This window comes from Phyllostomus hastatus, unplaced genomic scaffold (genome assembly GCF_019186645.2).
Source record: "Phyllostomus hastatus isolate PE091 unplaced genomic scaffold, TTU_PhHast_1.1 phas_scaffold_46, whole genome shotgun sequence".
Classification (NCBI taxonomy): Eukaryota; Metazoa; Chordata; class Mammalia; order Chiroptera; family Phyllostomidae; genus Phyllostomus; species Phyllostomus hastatus.
Window position 1 is genome coordinate 30,534,275 of NW_025334032.1, and position 18,705 is coordinate 30,552,979.

An 18,705-nucleotide genomic window follows, 5' to 3' on the forward strand; every position below is an offset into this window, starting at 1 on the left:
TAAAATGATAAAGTTGCCAGGTCAGTGTAGTCCAGTTAAACCCTGGCTGTTAGTGACCTGATGTTCAGGTGCGGGTTTTGCCTGTTACTCCGCCCTAGGCCTGGCACTGTGTGTGCCTCCGAGATCCCTGAGGACTTAGAACGGAGAAAAGGAGAGGAAGACGGCTGCTCCTAGACGCCTCCCCGGACGTGCTGAGTTTTAGAATCTGGGGGCCTATAAGCCCCTAGCTTGCAAACGCCTCCCTGGGTGATGCTCCTGTGCACTAGTGCCACCTGCACCGGTCCGTGAACCCAAAGGAGTCGGTCAGTTCCCAACAGGCCTTACTCGTCCTCACGATGTCCCTTTGGAAGAAGGCAGAGAGCAGCCATCTCTCCTGTACTATCAATGAAGACATGAGCTGAGGAGCCATCTGCGTTCTGACATAACCGCTGACTCACTGAGATGGAAAACTCCAGGCCTCTAATGCTGCTTTGAAATGGCGATAATACACATTACGATCAGCTACTGTCTGGATTTACGGATGAGTTGGCAGTCTTATCACTGTACTGCCTCACCAACACCTGCTGATCTGGCCTCCCATAGGCAGCTCTGGCGTTTCCTGGGTGTCTCTACTTCCAGTGAAGTACGGTCTCGAGGGATCAAAGACTGCGTGGGGTGAACAGGGTGACACCAGACCACAGGGCCAGGTGAACGGCCACCCTTGAGTTTGAAAACAGTACTTCAACACATGATTTTCACTGTTCACATTTGATTTTCAGGAAGGCTTGCAATCTAATTTCGCCCTAAAAACTTACTCGGATGACATTGTATCTGTTGAAGATGCCGCCAGCATTGCCACCATCTCTGTGTTCTCGAATTGTGCTTTGCATCTACAGAATAAAATGAAAAAATAATTAACTTTCTGAAAATATGCAAGTGTATAATTCTAAAGATGCTCCTTCCGTTGTTTTCAACATTTCGATTCTATTACATTGTTTTACTGATGAGTCTAAGATGTAGCATTTCTAAATAAATACAAGTCCACTAAATGTAAATGTTAATCATCTGCATTTTCTTTTGATTTTCTAATAAAAGCCTGGGAAGACTGTTAAGCACAGCGGGGACACATAAAGTAGCCTGTGGCGTGGTCCCCATCGCTGTCTGATGCCACTGGGAGCGGGAGCAACGCTGGGACTAAGTCGAACGGAAACTCCTCTTGTTCAATGGAGATGCCACTGGGCAAATGCGAAAAACAAAGATTTTTATAATCAATAAATTTTTGTTCCTGAAGTGAAATATTCTATATTTTCTATATTATTTCTTTAATTTAGAAACTCCAAGTATATCTGCACAGACCAGGAATAACTTTCTTCTTCCACTTTCCAAATTAAAAAGAGTTATTACAGAAAAGTAAAATGTTTTAAAAACCTAAGTTCTCATAGAACTGACTCAAAGAGTTAATCCTCTACCACTCCATTATGCAGTTACTCACTGCATTTTGGCATTATTATCAGAATTTACCAACTGCTAGGAGCTGAGGCAGTAAGGCTCTGGAAAACATGCTTTCCTGAAAAACTGACTACGAGCTAAAATACCACCCCCCGAAGGTAACTCTCCTGAGTTTCCACAATGGGAGTAACAAGAGCATTAATCAAAGACAAACGAAGACGCAGGCACGCTTTTCTGCACAGAATGATGCCATTTGGCGCTGTGTTCATTTATCGCGCGTCGGAAGTGAGGCGGAGGCCTGGGGCAGAGAGGGTGTCTCTGGGGTGCCCGTCTCCCTGAGGTGCACCCCACTCGCCTGACTGTGGTGCTTTTTGGGTCGCTGTGCTCGGAGAGACGGAAGGAGACTCCAGCCATGAGGCGTGCTTGCTATGCATATGTAAACGCTGGGCATGTCGCTTTCCAGCCATGTTTTACAGTGTGGCACAGAAACCAAGAGGAGACTCTGTTTGCTATCTGTGAGGCAAGAGTCTCACTCCATGCCATTCCTAGGTAGCATTTTGGCAATATAAAAAGATAATTCTAACAGGGTCATTACTTGCATGAGTTTCAAGAATGTCTCCAGAATAAAAAGACAGGTCTGAACTATCCACTGGAAACTTAGACTTACAGTGTGAAAACCACATGGCATAGCTCTAATCCATGGTCCTATTTTAATTGTGGCAATATTCTACCACAATGGCTACGGGAGACAGAATAGTACAGAGGCAAGTGACTGTAAGATGAAGTAAGACAAGCTTAACTCCCTAGAAAAATAAGTTTAACCACAGATTTCAGGAAAAGATAACTAAAAACTTTGATGTACATTACCTCTTCTTCTACTGACTGATATTCCTTATCCTCTGGAGCAAGATCCAGCAAAATAGTTCCCTGGTTAACACAGTGAAAAGTCAAATAAGGGTTGGTTCCTGGAGAAAAGAAAAATGAGCAAAGTTAACAGAAGTTCACACTATTCAGGCTTTATTTTAGGGAAAACTTGTCACAAATAATTGATATATTAGAATAAGTCTAAACTATTTTGCAATTTGAACCTAATACATAAAATTATATAAACAAGTACATCCAAAGACATGTGAAGTAATGGAGGAGTGTTAAAGATTTTTAACTTATTTTGTTTTTAGACAGTGGGGAAGGGAAGGAGAAAGGGAGGGAGAGAAACATCAATGTGTGGTTGCCTCCTGCACACCCCCCACTGGGGATCTGGCCTGCAACCCAGGCATGTGCTCTGAGTAGGAATTGAACCAGTGACCCTTTGGTTGGCAGGCCGATGCTCAATCCACTGAGCCATACCAGCTAGGGCAATTTTATTGGTTCTTAAAGAGTTCCTTGTATGTACAGCAGGGCTCAACAATTATTTCACAAATTAAATTTAATCATGAATAGTCTTAAAGCAATGTTTAATACAACAGAGAAACACACTGTAATTACTCTGTAGTCTGGTCTAAAATCTCTGTGAGATGGCTTGAAATAGTCACATAATATGTTTAAAATATATTACTCTTATTAATTTCATTATCCTTCTACATTTAATACAAATAAATACGCGAGACTGAAGCTCAAAACCTGCTAATGTTTAGTTTCATGTCATTCTTGCAATTTATTAGCTCTGCAGACTAAATGACTAATTCAAGTTGTTTCTCTTCCCTCCTCTGGCTTTTCTACAGTAAAAGGACTTCTATGGATGGACCTGGAGAACACTGTGCTAAGTGAAATAAGCCAGTCAGAGAAAGACAAATACCACATGATTTCACTCACATGTGGAATCTAATGAATAAACTGAATTAACAAGCAAAACAGAGACAGACTTAGAGAGCAGGATGACAGCTATGGCAGGGGGTTAGGGGGTGGAGGGATTGAGGAAAAAGGACTCATGGACACGGACAACAGTGTGGTGATTGCAGGGTTGGAGGGACATAAGGGGACTAAATGGCAATGGAAAAAATATGATAAAATATAAATTAAAAGAGAAAAGCAAATAGAGAAATGATAAACACAGAGGCGTATGAGGTCTGTCCGGAAAAATTCCAGCCATTGTTAATGTAATGAGACCCATTTACACGACATCAATGTAACCTGGCAGCCAAAGAGAGTGGACTAGAATGTGCATGTGTGAACAATGACGACTTCACTGTCCTAGTCAGTGGGGGTGGTAGATGCCGTTGAGTGAGCATGTGTACTGTGCAGCCATTGCATCAAAAATGACTGAGCAAGTGGAGTTGAACATTCCCCTGCAGAAACTATTCGGATGAGTCAGAAGGCCACAGCTACACAGAACTGGTGACTGGCAGTTTCATCACAACAACATGCCCACTCACACATCATGTCTCATGCAGAGTTTTTTTTGTGAAACATCAAATCACTCAGGTGACTCAGCTCCCCTACAGTCCAGATTTGGCGCCCTGTGACTTCTGGCTTTTCCCAAAACTAAAATCACCCTTGAAAGGAAAGAGATTTCAGACTGTCAATGAGATTCAGGAAAATAGGACAGGGCAACTGACAGTGACTGGGAGAACTGTGTGAGGTTCCAAGGGGCCTACTTTGAAGGGGACTAAGGTGTCATTGTCCTATGTGCAATGTCTTTTATATTTTCTATCTTCTTCAATAAGTGTCTCTATTTCTCATATTACATGGCTGGATACCTTCTGGACAGACCGCATACAAAGGAGAGAGATAGGAGGCTTATGACAGCAAAGCATAATGGGAAAAGACTAAGCTGACAGGTGTAAGGGAGGGAGAAAAGTTCAAGGTAAGTAAGAGAAAAAGGTCAGATTATGAAAAATCAAGTTGTGAATGTTTGATTTTATCTTAAAAGCAACAGGGTCCTATTGAAGGGTTTTGAGCAGTGAAATGATATGATCCCGCAGTCGTGTTGAAAGGAGTCTCTGGTTACAGTGTAGGGAAGGCACTGGAAGAGAGGCAAAGGTGAAGGTCAAAGATAAGCTGAAACGCGGTTGTGACATTTCTGGAGCAAGATGACGGTTACCTGGAATTGGTGAGAGCAGTAGAAAAGGACAGAAGTACAGAACCCAGAGATATTTAGATACAAAGTGTGGGGAGCGAGGGAAAATGAATCAGTTCCAGCTACAGCAACCAGAGGCAGAGGGATGGCAATGTGGTGGGGTGGGGGAGGCGGGAGGGGCTGCACCGGCCGAGGACCTGCGCTCTGGGGTCAGACCGCCCGAGGCCCGCAGCCAGCCCTGATGCGGATCTCGTACCACTACCATGTAAAGTTTATTTCTGCTCCAGAGCTTACCTTGTTGTCCACCTAAGAGTCTCTCCACTCCTTTGATGAGTTTATGGCGGTGTCCGTACGCATTGATGCCTATTTCCTTCAGCTCCTCATGGCCCATATCAGCCAGCACATCTAGCGTAATCTGAGAGTGAAACAAAATCAATCACTGAATCTTCAACAGTTCCTCGTGTGATGAAAATAATGAAAAGTCTTCCACTTGTCTTCCATAGCACACATGTATCCATTCAAATTAAGATTTTGTTTCCATTATGAGCATGAATTTAAAATCTTCTTATAGTTGCCTTGATAATTTTATCAGCTTTTTGCTAACTTTAAATACTCCTTAATTTGCTTTTAATCAGTGGAGAATTACAATGGGAGAAATAATGCTATAGAAATATAAAATGACCACAATTCCTTCTGATTATTTAGTTCTACCACCTTTTGCTTGCCTCAGAATACGAGAGGGACCGGCCAGCAGGCTGGAAAGTGGGCAAGTGCCAGCCCAGCACCCGGCAGGCAGCACATGGGGGCGCGGCCGAAGGAACAAGCACACTTAGTAATGAGGGTTTATGCAAAAACACAGAGGAACTTCCCGGGGCCTAGAAATATTCAAGCATGAAAGAAGCTGCCTTAGAAAGGAGTGAAATTTATATCGCCAAGTATTTAGTTACATTACAGACTATTTTATACAGAAGCCATGTAAAGAATTCCAATCTGGAGAAGACGGACTTTAAGTTCTCTTATAAATTTTCAGATTTAAAAATTCCCCAGATTTAACAAAAGAATTTAACATTCTTTTTTTGTGGTACAAAGTACTGGTTTTTAATTTTTGGTTATTCACCCTTGTAAAAGGAGATGATTCAGAATTACCTAAGTCTTCGTTGACTAAAAGTAACTGTGACTCTACCGCCGCCAAGTGGTAGCGTTCTGAATGTACAGGGTGGAATCTTGGGCGACCACATGTCTTAAGGGCTAAACATGCTATTTTCCAGCTCAGAAAATGTGGTTCCATGACAATCCAAATACTACCTCACAAGATTAGCCTTTGTGTTTCTCTTCCCCTGGAGAACTGAGAAATCTTTTTGAAGACACCCCTTTTCCAACTCGAATGAGCTGTTTTAATCTCTCCGCAGCTTCACTTGTACATGACATTTTAAAAAGGCAAATGAGGCCTGGAGCTCCTCTGAGTTGTATCATCAGAATGAAATATTATATAATGAATCTGATTTTCTCAGCACAACAAGCATTCATTACTCAGTCTTTGGAAATAATTTACTATATTGCTCCTAAATGGCCATTTAAAAATAATCACTCCATTGCACAAAATTGGCAATTCACTTCCAATTGCCCAAAGGAAGTTTTCAGCAGAGCTTTTAAAAGGTTCTGAAGTGTACATCTTTGAGAAAGAATAGTTCACAGTACAATAGAGTAAGCGCCTTTCCACTTTCAGCTAGATGGAATTTTAATGTAGTTTGGAAACAGGCACAGGGCTTCTATTATTGACATCCTATTTTTTTTCTGTATAAATATTCTAAACTTCAGTTCAAGTAAGGGTTGGCAAAAGAACAGGATTTAATATTTATGCGGTGGCTTTAATTCAAACAATCCTTAAGCTTTTCTGAATTGGTACCATATTTCTTCCATACAGTGCATATCTGGAAGAAGCAAAACCCAGGTCTGCAAAACCCAGTATTTGCCAATTATACAGCTTCAATATATGAGATTAGCACCGCATTTACTCCTCACAACAACCCGTGGAGTACTATCCCTTAGGAGGGAATCTAGGCTCAGAGGAGTCATAAAAATCACACTCAGAACTGAGATGTACTGCCATTTCTGTCTTTCACTTGCTTGTATTTCTTACATGGGATGCCTAGAAAGCTAACATAACTAAATGCTGAATTTAATTTCTTTGACTTACGTGGTACCACACTGGTCCCACATTTATCAAGCAGTAGCCACTGGAAAACATTCAATGACAAGCTAAGGAATTCAGATTCATGTTTATGTGTCTATTCATGTTTAACGAGTACCTTCTATATGCTATTTCCTCCCAAAGTAGCTAATTAAACATTTCATTTCGTTCTAAAGCAACCCGCTATAGCTCAGGAGGTTCAATGACTGGTCCAAAATGACAGAGCAGAGCAGAGCCAGGACAGAGTCCTTCCGCCACGTTCCTGCCACTTCTTCCACCAAGGAGATAAAAAAGCCACTTGTCTTCCATGGCATACACAAACACATGGTAAAAGTTGCTGAATTTTTGGAAGACCCTCTACAGGAACTCTGAGGTAGGTTACACAGCCTAGGCATGTGCTGTGACTGGGAATCGAACTGCTGACCCCTTGACTTGCAGGGTGGTGCTCAACCACTGAGCCACACCAACCAGGGCAGTTAGTGCATGTTTTAAAAACTCTCACAGCACACAGGTGTGTGCCTCTTACAGCACACTGGCTGAAAATCGCTGCGTTACACAATTTGGGGGAGAGGTATGATTCCCGTGGCTTCTTTAGAAATTTTTTGTGGTTTTAAAAAAGCAGTTAAGCTCCGCCACCCCAAAAAAACAAAAGAAAGAAAAGAAAAAAAAATAGAACTTAATAGTTAATTAAAAAGAGAGCTTACCTGTTCTGTTTCAAAGATGTCTCGAAGATGTTCAAGGCCAAGGCTTTTTAGAAATTGACTGATATTCATGTCAAGACCCGCAACTGAAACAGACATAAAGTTTCTCAGCAGAGTTTATCAATCTAAAGGAAGTCCCAGTATTTTTTTTTAAAGCCACGGCTCTCTGACACCCCTGGCTATGCAGATGATTTTACACGCATAAAATAACTCTAAATTTCATTCAGACACTCTGAGTTATCTCTGAATTTGGTTGAGAAGTAAAAGCAGTTTAGCAAATCAGTAGTATTTGTACTAATTTTAATATTACAGAGCATAATGTAATACTTTTAATAAGTGAAATATTTAGTAGATATAAAATTCCAAATTTACTAGCTATCATTTTAGTTTTCACTCCTTAAATAATCTCTGCTTTTTCCTGATACATTTCAGTAATAAGACTCAGTCCGCAACTCAGTAAGATATTTTGATTTGGAATGGATGTACTGAGATAAACATAAGTAAGAACAATGCAGATACCAAGACATTTATTCTATAAAGACACACTTTATAAATGACAACTTATAGTTAAGATATCTGTCAGTGAGGTGTTCAATGATTACCAATAAAAAAATGAATCTGTGAATTAAAAAGACAGGAACCAAATAAGCATTCACAGGGTGCACTCACCCTCTCCTTCCTTCCTCTCTGTGCCTGCGGCGCCGTCCCCCGTGTTGGACGCCCCCCCGACGGCCAGCTCCGCCAACGGGACGGTGAGGTTATCTATGCTGCTGGCGGCCGACAGGCAGGAGGGGGTGGACGCTGGTGAGATGAGAGAGGCGCTCACTACCGTGGCCTGAGGTTTAAAGCAGGTGGGTAAGGCCTCGGGGGGCATGGCGTCTATCAGCAGGGCTCTGATGTCATCGGCCTGCAAAGGACACAAACAGCACGGAAATGCTGCATTTTAAAGTTGTAAGTTTTTCACTAAAGACCAAGTACCTTGTGGCTTCTTTCTTTAATAAATGCCTCATATCCTATTTGTTTTTATAAGTTCCGTCTCTTTCCTTCTCTCATCCAAAAGGTCCAGTAGTTTCAGTATGTAGAACTGGAGAAACTATTAATCACAAAATATTTTGGCTTCTGAACAGCTAGCGTTCAGCTGGGTGACTCCAGTTAAGAGCACTGTACTGTGTGCTTGAAACTCACTGAGAGTAGATCGTGTTTTCTCCAGGCACACACAGAGTTAATTAACTACGAGAAAAAAAAATCCAACCATGTGGACTATGTTAATTCCTGAAAATGTGTTTTTAAGACTAAGTGGCAAGTATACATGAAGTTGTGCAGATTACATGCGTATCTGAAGGACATGTAAGTTAATACAGATTCGAAGAGTTAAGAAATAAAAGATTTCACCTTTCATTAAAAAAAGTGCATTTCAAAGTGTTGACTTTCAATCTCTTCCTTAAGAAGTAGTTCCCACATTTATTTACTGTTTTGTTTATGCTTGAACAACAGTCATTTTTGTCCAGTTACTGCCCAGAAGTTAATCTGACTGGCTCTCTCAAAGCCTCAGGGAAATTCTGATGAGCAAGAGCTGCGCTAGCCCTGACCGGTGAGGCTCAGTGGGCTGGGGTCATCCTGCGAAGCAAAACCTTGCAGGTTCAGTTCCTGGATCAGGGCACACGCCTGGGCTGTGGTTCCATTCCCGGTCAGGGCACACACAAACAGCACCCAATGAATGTATAAATAAGTGGAATGACAAATGAACGTTTCTCTCTCCCTTTCTCTCTCTCTAAAATCAATAAATTAAAAAAATTTTCAGAAAGAAGTTAGTTTGTTTTTATTCTAAGAGAAATATGCATGGCTAAAGGTAAACCTGCCAAGCCCTGGAATTTCAGGTCGTCTCTGGAAGTATAACGAGCAAGTGTGAGGATTTTGAAATGAGGACTTACTGTGGCCAGATCTAAAGGTGTCTGACCTTCTTGGTTCTTCATGGTGGGGTCTGCTCCGTGTGCCAGGAGGAGGGCGCACAACTGGGTCCTCCCTTTTTGGGCTGCTTCATGAAGAGGAGTAAACGCCCACTTATCTGTTGCATTTACACACGTATTGTATTTTATCAATAATGCTGCTATGTCCACATGCTGAAGAAAAGGAAAAGGAGGTGAAGAGTTAAGGAAGATTATCTGGTAAAGCTCTGTCGTACACACTGGCTTCTGTTTAACATTTCATTCTCTCTATGTCTCTATTTTCATCCTTAACAGAACTTTCTAGTATGAAAGAGTATTTACAATCCCTCTCCCTGTATTCTGGACTCCATCTTTCCTTGCCTCCTCCTCTATCAGTTCCACAATTACTCTTGTACCCCGCAATTCTAATTCTTCATGGGACCATCTGAAATTTTTTCTTTAGCTAACATATTCAGGCCCATCTTAAAACAAACATTTCTCTTCTACCCAATTGCAATCTGCTCTATTTGTTGAAATACTCATCTCAAAGCTTCTGAATGTTCTCCTGTTTCAGCCTTTGGGAAAGTAACATAACACAATAAAACCACATTTTTCAAAAACTAGTCTCTCATGTCCAAAATGCCCCAAAGGGTGGAGGAATGTCAGCCGCAGACCCACTCACTAACAACCCGGGCATGAGATGATGGATCTTCTGTCAGCTGTGAACGGGGTGGTCAGAGAGGAAGGAAGAAGAAGAGCAAAGTATGAGAAATTTTGAAGGAAAAAATACTTGGTTTTAGAAAGACAAATGAACCACGGAGGAAGAAAAAGAAGAAAAGTCAGACAACTGACCACCTTTGCAGAAAAACCGCAAGAGGGAATGAAGCCGTAAGAAGGGCAAGGCTCGCTGGGGCCCGTTGTTGGTGAGGCACGGTGTCAAGGTCATGAACTTGTCAGACACTCATGGGAGTGCCTGACACAGAGGGCTGGAGGGCAGGCCAGAGGGCATCAGCGACTTACTCATGTGCTCTCTTACCCACTCGCCCACCAACCAAACAGCTACTGGACGCCTACCGAGTGCTTGGCACCAGAGACAGGAACTCGAGGGCAATGACAAAATGGAATACTGAGCTGAAAGCTGTAGTAGCTAGTCCATAAATGAGCTCATTAAGAAAAGGAATGCAGAGAGATAATCGCAAGGGGAATAAAACTGTGAAAACAGTATTTTGGGAAAGGAGAAGACAAACGGGGCAGTAAGAATGGGAGAAGAACTAAAAAGAGTCAGGACCTTTGAAAACCAATGCAGAAGAAAGTTCTAGGAGAGTAGGTTTTCTCAAATAATAGTGAAAGGTTTTAGCTTCTTTCCAAAAAAGTTCTTCTAAATAAGTTAAGACAACTGATTATGCAGAGGTAAAACTGATTCATGATTAGGCTTTGGAAAATAATAAAAATAAACTTTATTCTTACATACCCATTTAGGGATGCTAGTTTAGTTACCACCAAAATATTTCTGAAATCCATCTCAACTCCAATATTCTATAATTTTTGTGCAATTGGCACATTGGTGTTCTTTATGGATACATTCCCTGGCATAACTTGATTACTTTTTATAGCTCAGAAGCACATTATTTGTTGAGAATAAATTTCTAACTCATGCTGTTGCTCAACTGCAATAAATACACTGACTTATCTGCAGCCAACTTTCGTGAGAACGGGAAAGAGGTGAAGGGAAAGACAAATACCCCCAGATGTATTCAGGGCATGTTTCTTTGTATTTTCCTTAAGACTGTCTTGGCTCTCTGGAAGATACTCGCTTCAAATAGAAAAGGCACTTTTTTTTTTTCCTGAGGCACCACTGAAGTTTTTTAAAAAATATATAATACAAATACTTATTCATTTTAAAAAAGGTAATTTCAGAAAACAAAGAAAAGGAAACTTACTAGAAAATACAATCAGACAACTTCTAATAAAGCTTCCATATTTACTTTGACAACATAAAGATAAAAAAGTATAATCAGACTAGGGTTTCTGAGAACAGGATATGTTTTATGATCATTTTGGGAGCACGAATGATGTCATCATTACAAAATTGATCTTGACACCAAGATAAAAAGAGGCACCACCTAAGGTACTACAGCAACACCACTGAAAACAAAACAAAGCCCCTAATTTATCTCCCTTACTCAAAGGATATATGTTGAAAAAGAATAGCTGTTTTTAGTAAACCCAAAAGCATGGAATAATTTCAAGCTTTTCTACTTACAGGCTATTTAAATTGTGCTTCTGATGATTAATTTTATTCTACTCTCATGTGTATTGGCAGAATAATATAATTTAGTAACCTAATTTGCATAGGCTTCCAAAATGAGGCAGTCCAAGGGAAACTGTGTGTGAGTGTGTGTGTAAAATGAATGACATATATGGTACATGTTAGTAAACCTTCTTTACACTGACTTCACAGTTCGTGCTGGGAGAGACCAGTTACATGCTTTTTAAAATCTGCCGACAAACATCTGAAAAAGCAATACACAAAAAGGAGTATATTACTACCCAAGTGTACTAAAAACACAATTCTTAAGTCTTTTAAATGTCTACCCCACTAGGGCAAAAACAGAAACTGAATTTAAGGCTGACACACGCAATAAATGAGCTACAGCTCAGTTCCTCACCACAGATAAGGGCCACACACTGGACGGAAAGGTACAGAAAAGGAACTGAACTCCTGGAATGTTTCCAGGAGAAGGTGGTGCCAGAATCCAGCAGCTGCACAGATGCTTTGAATGACAAATACAGTAACAAGATTTGAGGGTCCTAGTTTAATTTAAGAAAGGTGGGAAGCAGGGAGAAGAGAAACATGCTTGGTTTTTGCAAGGAGCATTAGAGCATGGGGATATTCTCATTATCAAGGTAAGAGAATATACAAATCAGTGACTCATTTTTATTTATAGTTTGCCAGGCTTTGGGGAATCTAGAAACTGCCCCATCAATAGTGATTACAACCGTGAGCAGCCCTGGGGTGCACAATCTGGCATCTGTGGGTTTTTACAAATAGGGACTAGGTGGATGAACACACAAGCACAGGAGCATTCATTCACACTACTCCCGTGGGACTCCTCGGCCTGAAGTGGGCCTTGGCGTCCCCAGTGCACCCGTGCGGTCAGTCTCAGCAAACAGCATCAAGGCAGTCAATACGTTCCTCCTTCTCTCTCCACTGACGACCAGCTACAGTGCTTTGAGGGGACGACTGGACTTTCACCGTGGGGTTTTAGCCAGTCAATTCAAATGCTATGAAGCCACATCCTTGTGTACCAATAGCTCAAACATTTACTTGATTATTGAAAAAATGTTGATGGTAAATGTAAGCAACCACAATTTTCATGCCTAAGAGGAGCCTCCTGGCTTTTATAGTTTCTAAAATCTACTTGAGGTAGAATATTATCTGTATCAATAAATATTAACTGAGCAGCTATTAATATACCTATGATTGTGCTAGATAATGTTTAAGAGACTAAAAAGCTATAAAAAGCGTGGTCCTTGGCTAAAAAGACAGTTATGCTTAACTGGGAAGGCTAGAAACACTCTGAACAGAAGAATTATAACTGTGTAAATGATGCTGTTGGCTAGATTCTCTACTCACTTCGTGCACAGTATACTCTTAACCAAGCAGTACACGTCAGTGAAGTTCTCTAGACTTGAACCTTAGCATGCTCACCCCATAGGACGCTGCGTTATGAAGAGGAATTAAGCCGCCTTTGTCTTGTGCATTGACATCTGCTCCATGCTCTAGAAGGTACTCAGCGACTTCCAAGTTGTTGTAGCCAGCTAATAGAGTGAAGAAAGGCAAACACATCAGCTTAAAAGAAAAAAAATGTGTATATAAATAGTTAAGGACTGGAAAAATGTTAAAGTTTTAATACCTCTTGCTTTAAAAGCTAATACTATTATTACATATGAAGAGCCTTTACAATAAGAAGTTACATAAAACTATGTCAGCAAAAACGTTTTGCTAAGGAGCCCTCTCCAGGGTCAGACGTCCTTCCATCTCCTGGCCATCTGTACCAGGTGCGGAAGAGTGGACGAGACTCGGCCGTGCTGGCGGTGCTCACCTGCCAGGTGCAGAGGCGTTGAGTTCCGGCCCTGGGTGTCCCTGCAGTTGATGTTCTCTGGGGTGCACAGCTTCTGCACTCTTGCCAGGCAGCCCTTCTTGGCGGCATCCAGCAAGGCGGCGTCTCCTCTCAGTAGGTCCTGAATGTCTGTGTCTCCTTCTTTAACCAGATCTAAAGGGGTATTTCCGTCTCTGTTCTTTTTAGTTGGATCTGCTCCATGCTGCAAAGAAAAACCAAACGGGGTTTGTATTTTCTGTAGTGTCTTTTTTCAGGTTCGTTTGTTTATTTTTAACTTCACTTATCTAAGCAAGGTATTTATTCTACATGCATTTTGAACAACAGAGGCAATATCCTGTTTCATTTTGCCAATTCCCTACTTAGCAGTCTTTGAAAACATCTTTTCCTTTAAGAATGGGATGGATGGTAATTTTGACCAGATTTCAATTATATAAAGACACTCAGCGAATATCATGAAAAAATGAAAATATCATGAAAAAGAACTGAAAAGAGGAAAACACATAGGTAGGAAAAGCACTTGATTTTAAATGCAAATGGAAGTTTGGTAATTTTAAAGTATTTTCACTTTAAAACTTAACACCTATCATGAAATTAGGTATAAATGTATTAACAATTAATTTGATTCTAACAGTTCACTATGAAATTTCATATACTATGAAATTAAGTACACAAAAGTCAGGAATCTTTCTTATGGGCCGGTCTCCTACTGGCCCACTGGAGAGAGCTGTCCCGCGTCCAGTGAGACAACGCATTCACTGGGACCTGCACGTTATTTCTCACTGACCACTGACAACAAAAACGACCATCAAACACAGTGTTACTCTCAAGACTCTTAAGAACATATCTGATACCATACAAGATGGAATAAGAATTTTATTTGTATTTAACCAGGTTAAGTTTTTCTCTAGTTAAAAAAAATAGAAGGAGAAATCTATACATGTAGATACGTGTCTGGTCATTTTTCACATCCTTAAAAAACACACACACACAAAATTACTGAGCTAGTTTCATGTGACTACGAGTTTCTACTGTTTCATCTGTATCCTCAAAACTTACATATGTAACTACTGAGAGATATCTTATATTTTAATAAAAATCTGATATTAAAGTTTTCATAAGATATATATTTAAATAATGTTTAATAATGAGAAATGAGTTTGTTAATAATAACAGAGTAACCAGTAGAAAATAAAATAAAACTTGTTCAAAAAACTGGTTTCTCTTTCTATAAATGTTTTCTGATATTAAGACTGTAAGTAGTAGATAAGTAATGCAAGGTAGTCCAGCTCCTCCCCACACCTACCTTGAGGAGCTGTGATTAACTGAACTTAAATCGAATGGCTCAGAAAGGCCCTTCAGACACCACTCAAAGCTGTGTGAATATCATGGTATCACACTCAGACATCCCCCCAAAACGCAACATGGAAGCATCTCTATAGCACTTACTGTACTTAATAGAATAATTTACTTTGACGTAATTTTACATGCTAACCAACAGTAAATAAAATTACTTGATACTTTATAATTTTTTAAATCACATACTTTTAAGAGGAGCTTGCAGATTTCGTATTTTCCTTTAGCTGCCGCTTCATGGAGAGGGGTGAACTTCCACAAGTCCGCCACATTGACGGAAGCCCCGTGCCGTACCAGAAGCTCAGCTACCTCGTAGTGTCCGTACGAACAAGCGTTATGAAGGGGCACCAAGCCACTAAACAGAAGAAAATTATTTTTAAGACATACAACAAATCTTCGAGTTAAAATGATACTTATAAAAATAATGTAATTCTTCTATGGCATTGACTATACTGAAGACTCACTTAAAAAGAAAAAAAAAATTAATTGGTCTTTAAGACATAGTCATCCATTTCCAAATAGGATTAAGAATTTAAAAAATGTCCCTTTCAATAGAAGGACTTTGCTGACAGATATAAACTTCAGAGCATACCTTACCCTTAAAATACATATATCCTTAAAACACACACATGAAAAGATTCCATCACAATACTTGTAATTCAGGTTTCATCCTGGCAATAAAAAGCAACACTACAAAACGGTTTCAGGAATAATTAAACAATAATTTGGTTTATCATCTCTCAGATTTTCTTCCATTTGGGCTTTCCTAATGGAAACTGTATGCTTATAAAGTACACAAGGTAATTTAGCTTATTTATTTCGGCAAGCTCTACCTTTTTTTTTAATGGTTTCCGGGAAAAGGTTTAAATATTTAGGCTCCATGCAATGAAAACTCAAAATCCAAGTGATACCGGCTTCAGTGTTCAGCAAGGAAAACAATGGCACCGACTATAAACTCCAGTCACGTGAGCAACTCTAGCTGCCTCCTTGTGAGCAAACCATTCTGAGGTTCTGGTGGGAAGGCAGCTGACGTTCTGAAGGGACCAAAAATGTGCCCATAAAAAAAGGTGCACCCAAAAGATGAGTTTAATTTGCACTAAGACACAGCAAAATCCAGGTACGGGAGCCCTTTTATTCAGAGATCAGTGCTTTTGACAAAAACCTTTCGAAATAAAAACACTAACTGCTAAAATGGGCAATAGAAAAAAATGTTGGTTTTTCTCCAAGGAACTATAATACTTTAAAAGAGCGAGTGATACTATTATTGAATACTCGTGTCTGATGTGTCCCTTTTAAAAGATAAATAAATTCAGAACTGTTAACTGAAGGCTAAGTTATATGGTTTGATTCTATAGGACTCTGGTATGTAGTTGTACACAAAGGTGCTTAATTATTTATACTTTGAGCTGATATGAAATTAACTCAGAATATGGAAACTCATTTCAATTAAACTTCCTTCTTGCATTTCTAAATAGCTTTCATGGTTGCTTTAAAAACTGTCCAGATAAAGAGAAATAATTTAGTAAACTAATATAAAGAATATGTGAACTAGTAAAAAATAAAATTATGTTTTTATTAATACTGAAGACTTTGGGATGAAAGGCTTCTTTTTGGAAGAGATTATATATTTTTAATAGCAAAACAAGAAATAATAAATTATAAACTCTATAAACACATTCATACAATGCAATAAAATACTGTATACAGACATTAAAAGGATGAGATAAACTATTAAGTACTAATACAGAAGGACATTCGAGATCTATTACTGGATGAAAAAGCAAACTGCACAGCAGCCATCTGCAATGGCACCAGCCTTTACAGTAACAACCACTCCCACCCCCAGCAGCGCACACGCTGCTACATGCACTTAAAAAATCAGGAGGATCACGACACAATTTTAGTGTTGTAAGCTCTAGGAGGTGAATTTTCACTACATTTCTAAGTTTTAATTTATGCTTTAAACTTTAGGAAACATGCATTACTTTTTAAATAGGAAAATACATTAAGACTTCAAACTATTAAAATAATTTTTTTAAGTCTCAGAGTAATGAATCCCAAACAGCTGAATTTCAACACATACCCTTTGTCTTTGGCATGGACATCGGCACCGTGGTGTAGAAGGTACTCCACAACAGACACACGATTATAGCCTGCCGCAAAGTGTAAGGGTGTGGAATGCCGGCCTTCCAAATCTCTGCAATTCACATTTTGAGGGCTGCAAAGTTGCTTTTATGGCACACACAGACAGACACAAGATGAATATTAATATTTGTTTACTGATTTTGCTCCAAAGTACTGCAGGTATCTTGGATAACTTGTGATTTTCTAATAAATATTTATTTCCAAAGATTAGATGATACAAGTGATGTTTAAAAATCAGCATTATGCTTGGTTTTACGGTGTCTAGAAATAAGTGTTGCTGTTCATACAGCAACTGAACCTTTTTCATCATTTCCTGGCCAAAATCCTGGCCACAAAGAAAAACCCATAATAAAGCAAGCAGTGCTAGGCAACCACTGCCTTGCCCTCTCTGAGACTGCTCATCACCTTGGCCATTCTTTCTCAAATAAGGGCAACCCTGGTTGACTGCAGAATAACCCTGAGTTCCTGTCTCCTCTGATGTGCAAGCAAAAAGGCTCTGTGAAAATCATAATGATTTTTCTTGGGCCACCTGATCAGTCCACTTGGCCCTCTGATCCGTCCACAGTGCTTTACTGGGCCTTTGGGCGATGTCTGTCTAACTCTGCTAGTCAAACTGAGTGTGATCCTTTCCTAGTTTTTGGCTTTACTTCCATCTCCTTCAGCGATGCCCTCCCAATTTCTCCTCTGTCTCCTCTTCTCCTTTTGAAAGTTACCCATTTCAGCAAAAGCTCCGATCTCTTTGATCACAAGCAGTAGGAAGCAAAGTAAGGACTGACAAGACACATCATCAATGGTGGCAGGTGAATTACAAAAAGATTGGAACGATAATTTACTATCTATACAAATTTCACATTCTTCAGTGAATTACTATCTACTGGAGAAGTTGATCAGTATCTCTGTTTTACAGATAAATAAATTGAGGCTCAGCAAGGTTAGGTGAAATCACTTTTCACAGAGTTCATGCAGGGCAGCATAAAGACTCGGACCCTGTTTTCCTGGTTATTAATCTCTTGATCTTTTTCCTGCATGGCTGGTTTTAAAACTAGAAACCTGTTCCTACTGATATACTCAGTAGGGGAAAAACAGGACTTCTCAGGTGGCATAATATTTACACGACAGGAAAAAGTCTGGGCAATATAAGGGAGGGCCTGAAATTTCATCAACTCTGTGGAAAAGCATCAGACTCTAAACTCTGAAGAACCATTACCATCTGGCCCAGTCAAATCTCTTATCTTTTCATAAAAAATCAGGAGGATCACGACACAATTTTAGTGTTGTAAGCTCTAGGAGGTGAATTTTCACTACATTTCTAAGTTTTAATTTATGCTTTAAACTTTAGGAAACATGCATTACTTTTTAAATAAGATTTAAAAAGTATGTGGCTATGTTAATACATTAGATAGAGAATTAAAAAAAAAAAGAAACAAATAATACGTAAACTAGAGAGAAAGGCTACAAAGACTGGTAGCAGACACCTGTAGTCTCACACAACAAGCTGCCTCCTGCTGCTCCTGCTTTTTTGCCTAGTTCTTATTTTTCTAAGTTAACTCCCCCCCCTCCCCCCCCGCCCAGAGAATACTGGCAAAATAGGAATGAGGGAGGAAATAAAGAAACACAACTCATTTTTCCAGGCCAAAAGTAAAAGCCCATTCTGCTTATTAAATATTTGCTTTTTAATATTTAGAAGTTCTTTATTCTTTCCTCTGTTTCATTTTCTTTTTGAACAGCAAAGCAACTGCACATCGTTTCTGCCTGCTTTATATAATTTCAAATACGTTACTTAGCAAACAGCCTTTTCTTCTCATATCATATTTCTAGTAAT

The 18,705-nt window shown here is 39.8% G+C and overlaps 1 protein-coding gene across 1 annotated transcript in view; it reads right to left on the reverse strand.

The window, feature by feature from the left end:
- TNKS (tankyrase) overlaps positions 1-18,705 on the reverse strand; it is a 168,463-nt gene that overhangs the window by 13,080 nt on the left and 136,678 nt on the right. Inside the window, exons 14-23 of the mRNA XM_045821219.1 lie at positions 16,822-16,967; positions 14,928-15,093; positions 13,368-13,587; positions 12,974-13,083; positions 9,268-9,456; positions 8,006-8,243; positions 7,340-7,422; positions 4,739-4,859; positions 2,296-2,393; positions 795-869 (exon numbers count right to left, since the gene is read on the reverse strand). Coding sequence (XP_045677175.1) covers positions 795-869; positions 2,296-2,393; positions 4,739-4,859; positions 7,340-7,422; positions 8,006-8,243; positions 9,268-9,456; positions 12,974-13,083; positions 13,368-13,587; positions 14,928-15,093; positions 16,822-16,967 — 1,446 coding nt within the window. The remainder of the gene's footprint in view (positions 1-794; positions 870-2,295; positions 2,394-4,738; positions 4,860-7,339; positions 7,423-8,005; positions 8,244-9,267; positions 9,457-12,973; positions 13,084-13,367; positions 13,588-14,927; positions 15,094-16,821; positions 16,968-18,705) is intronic.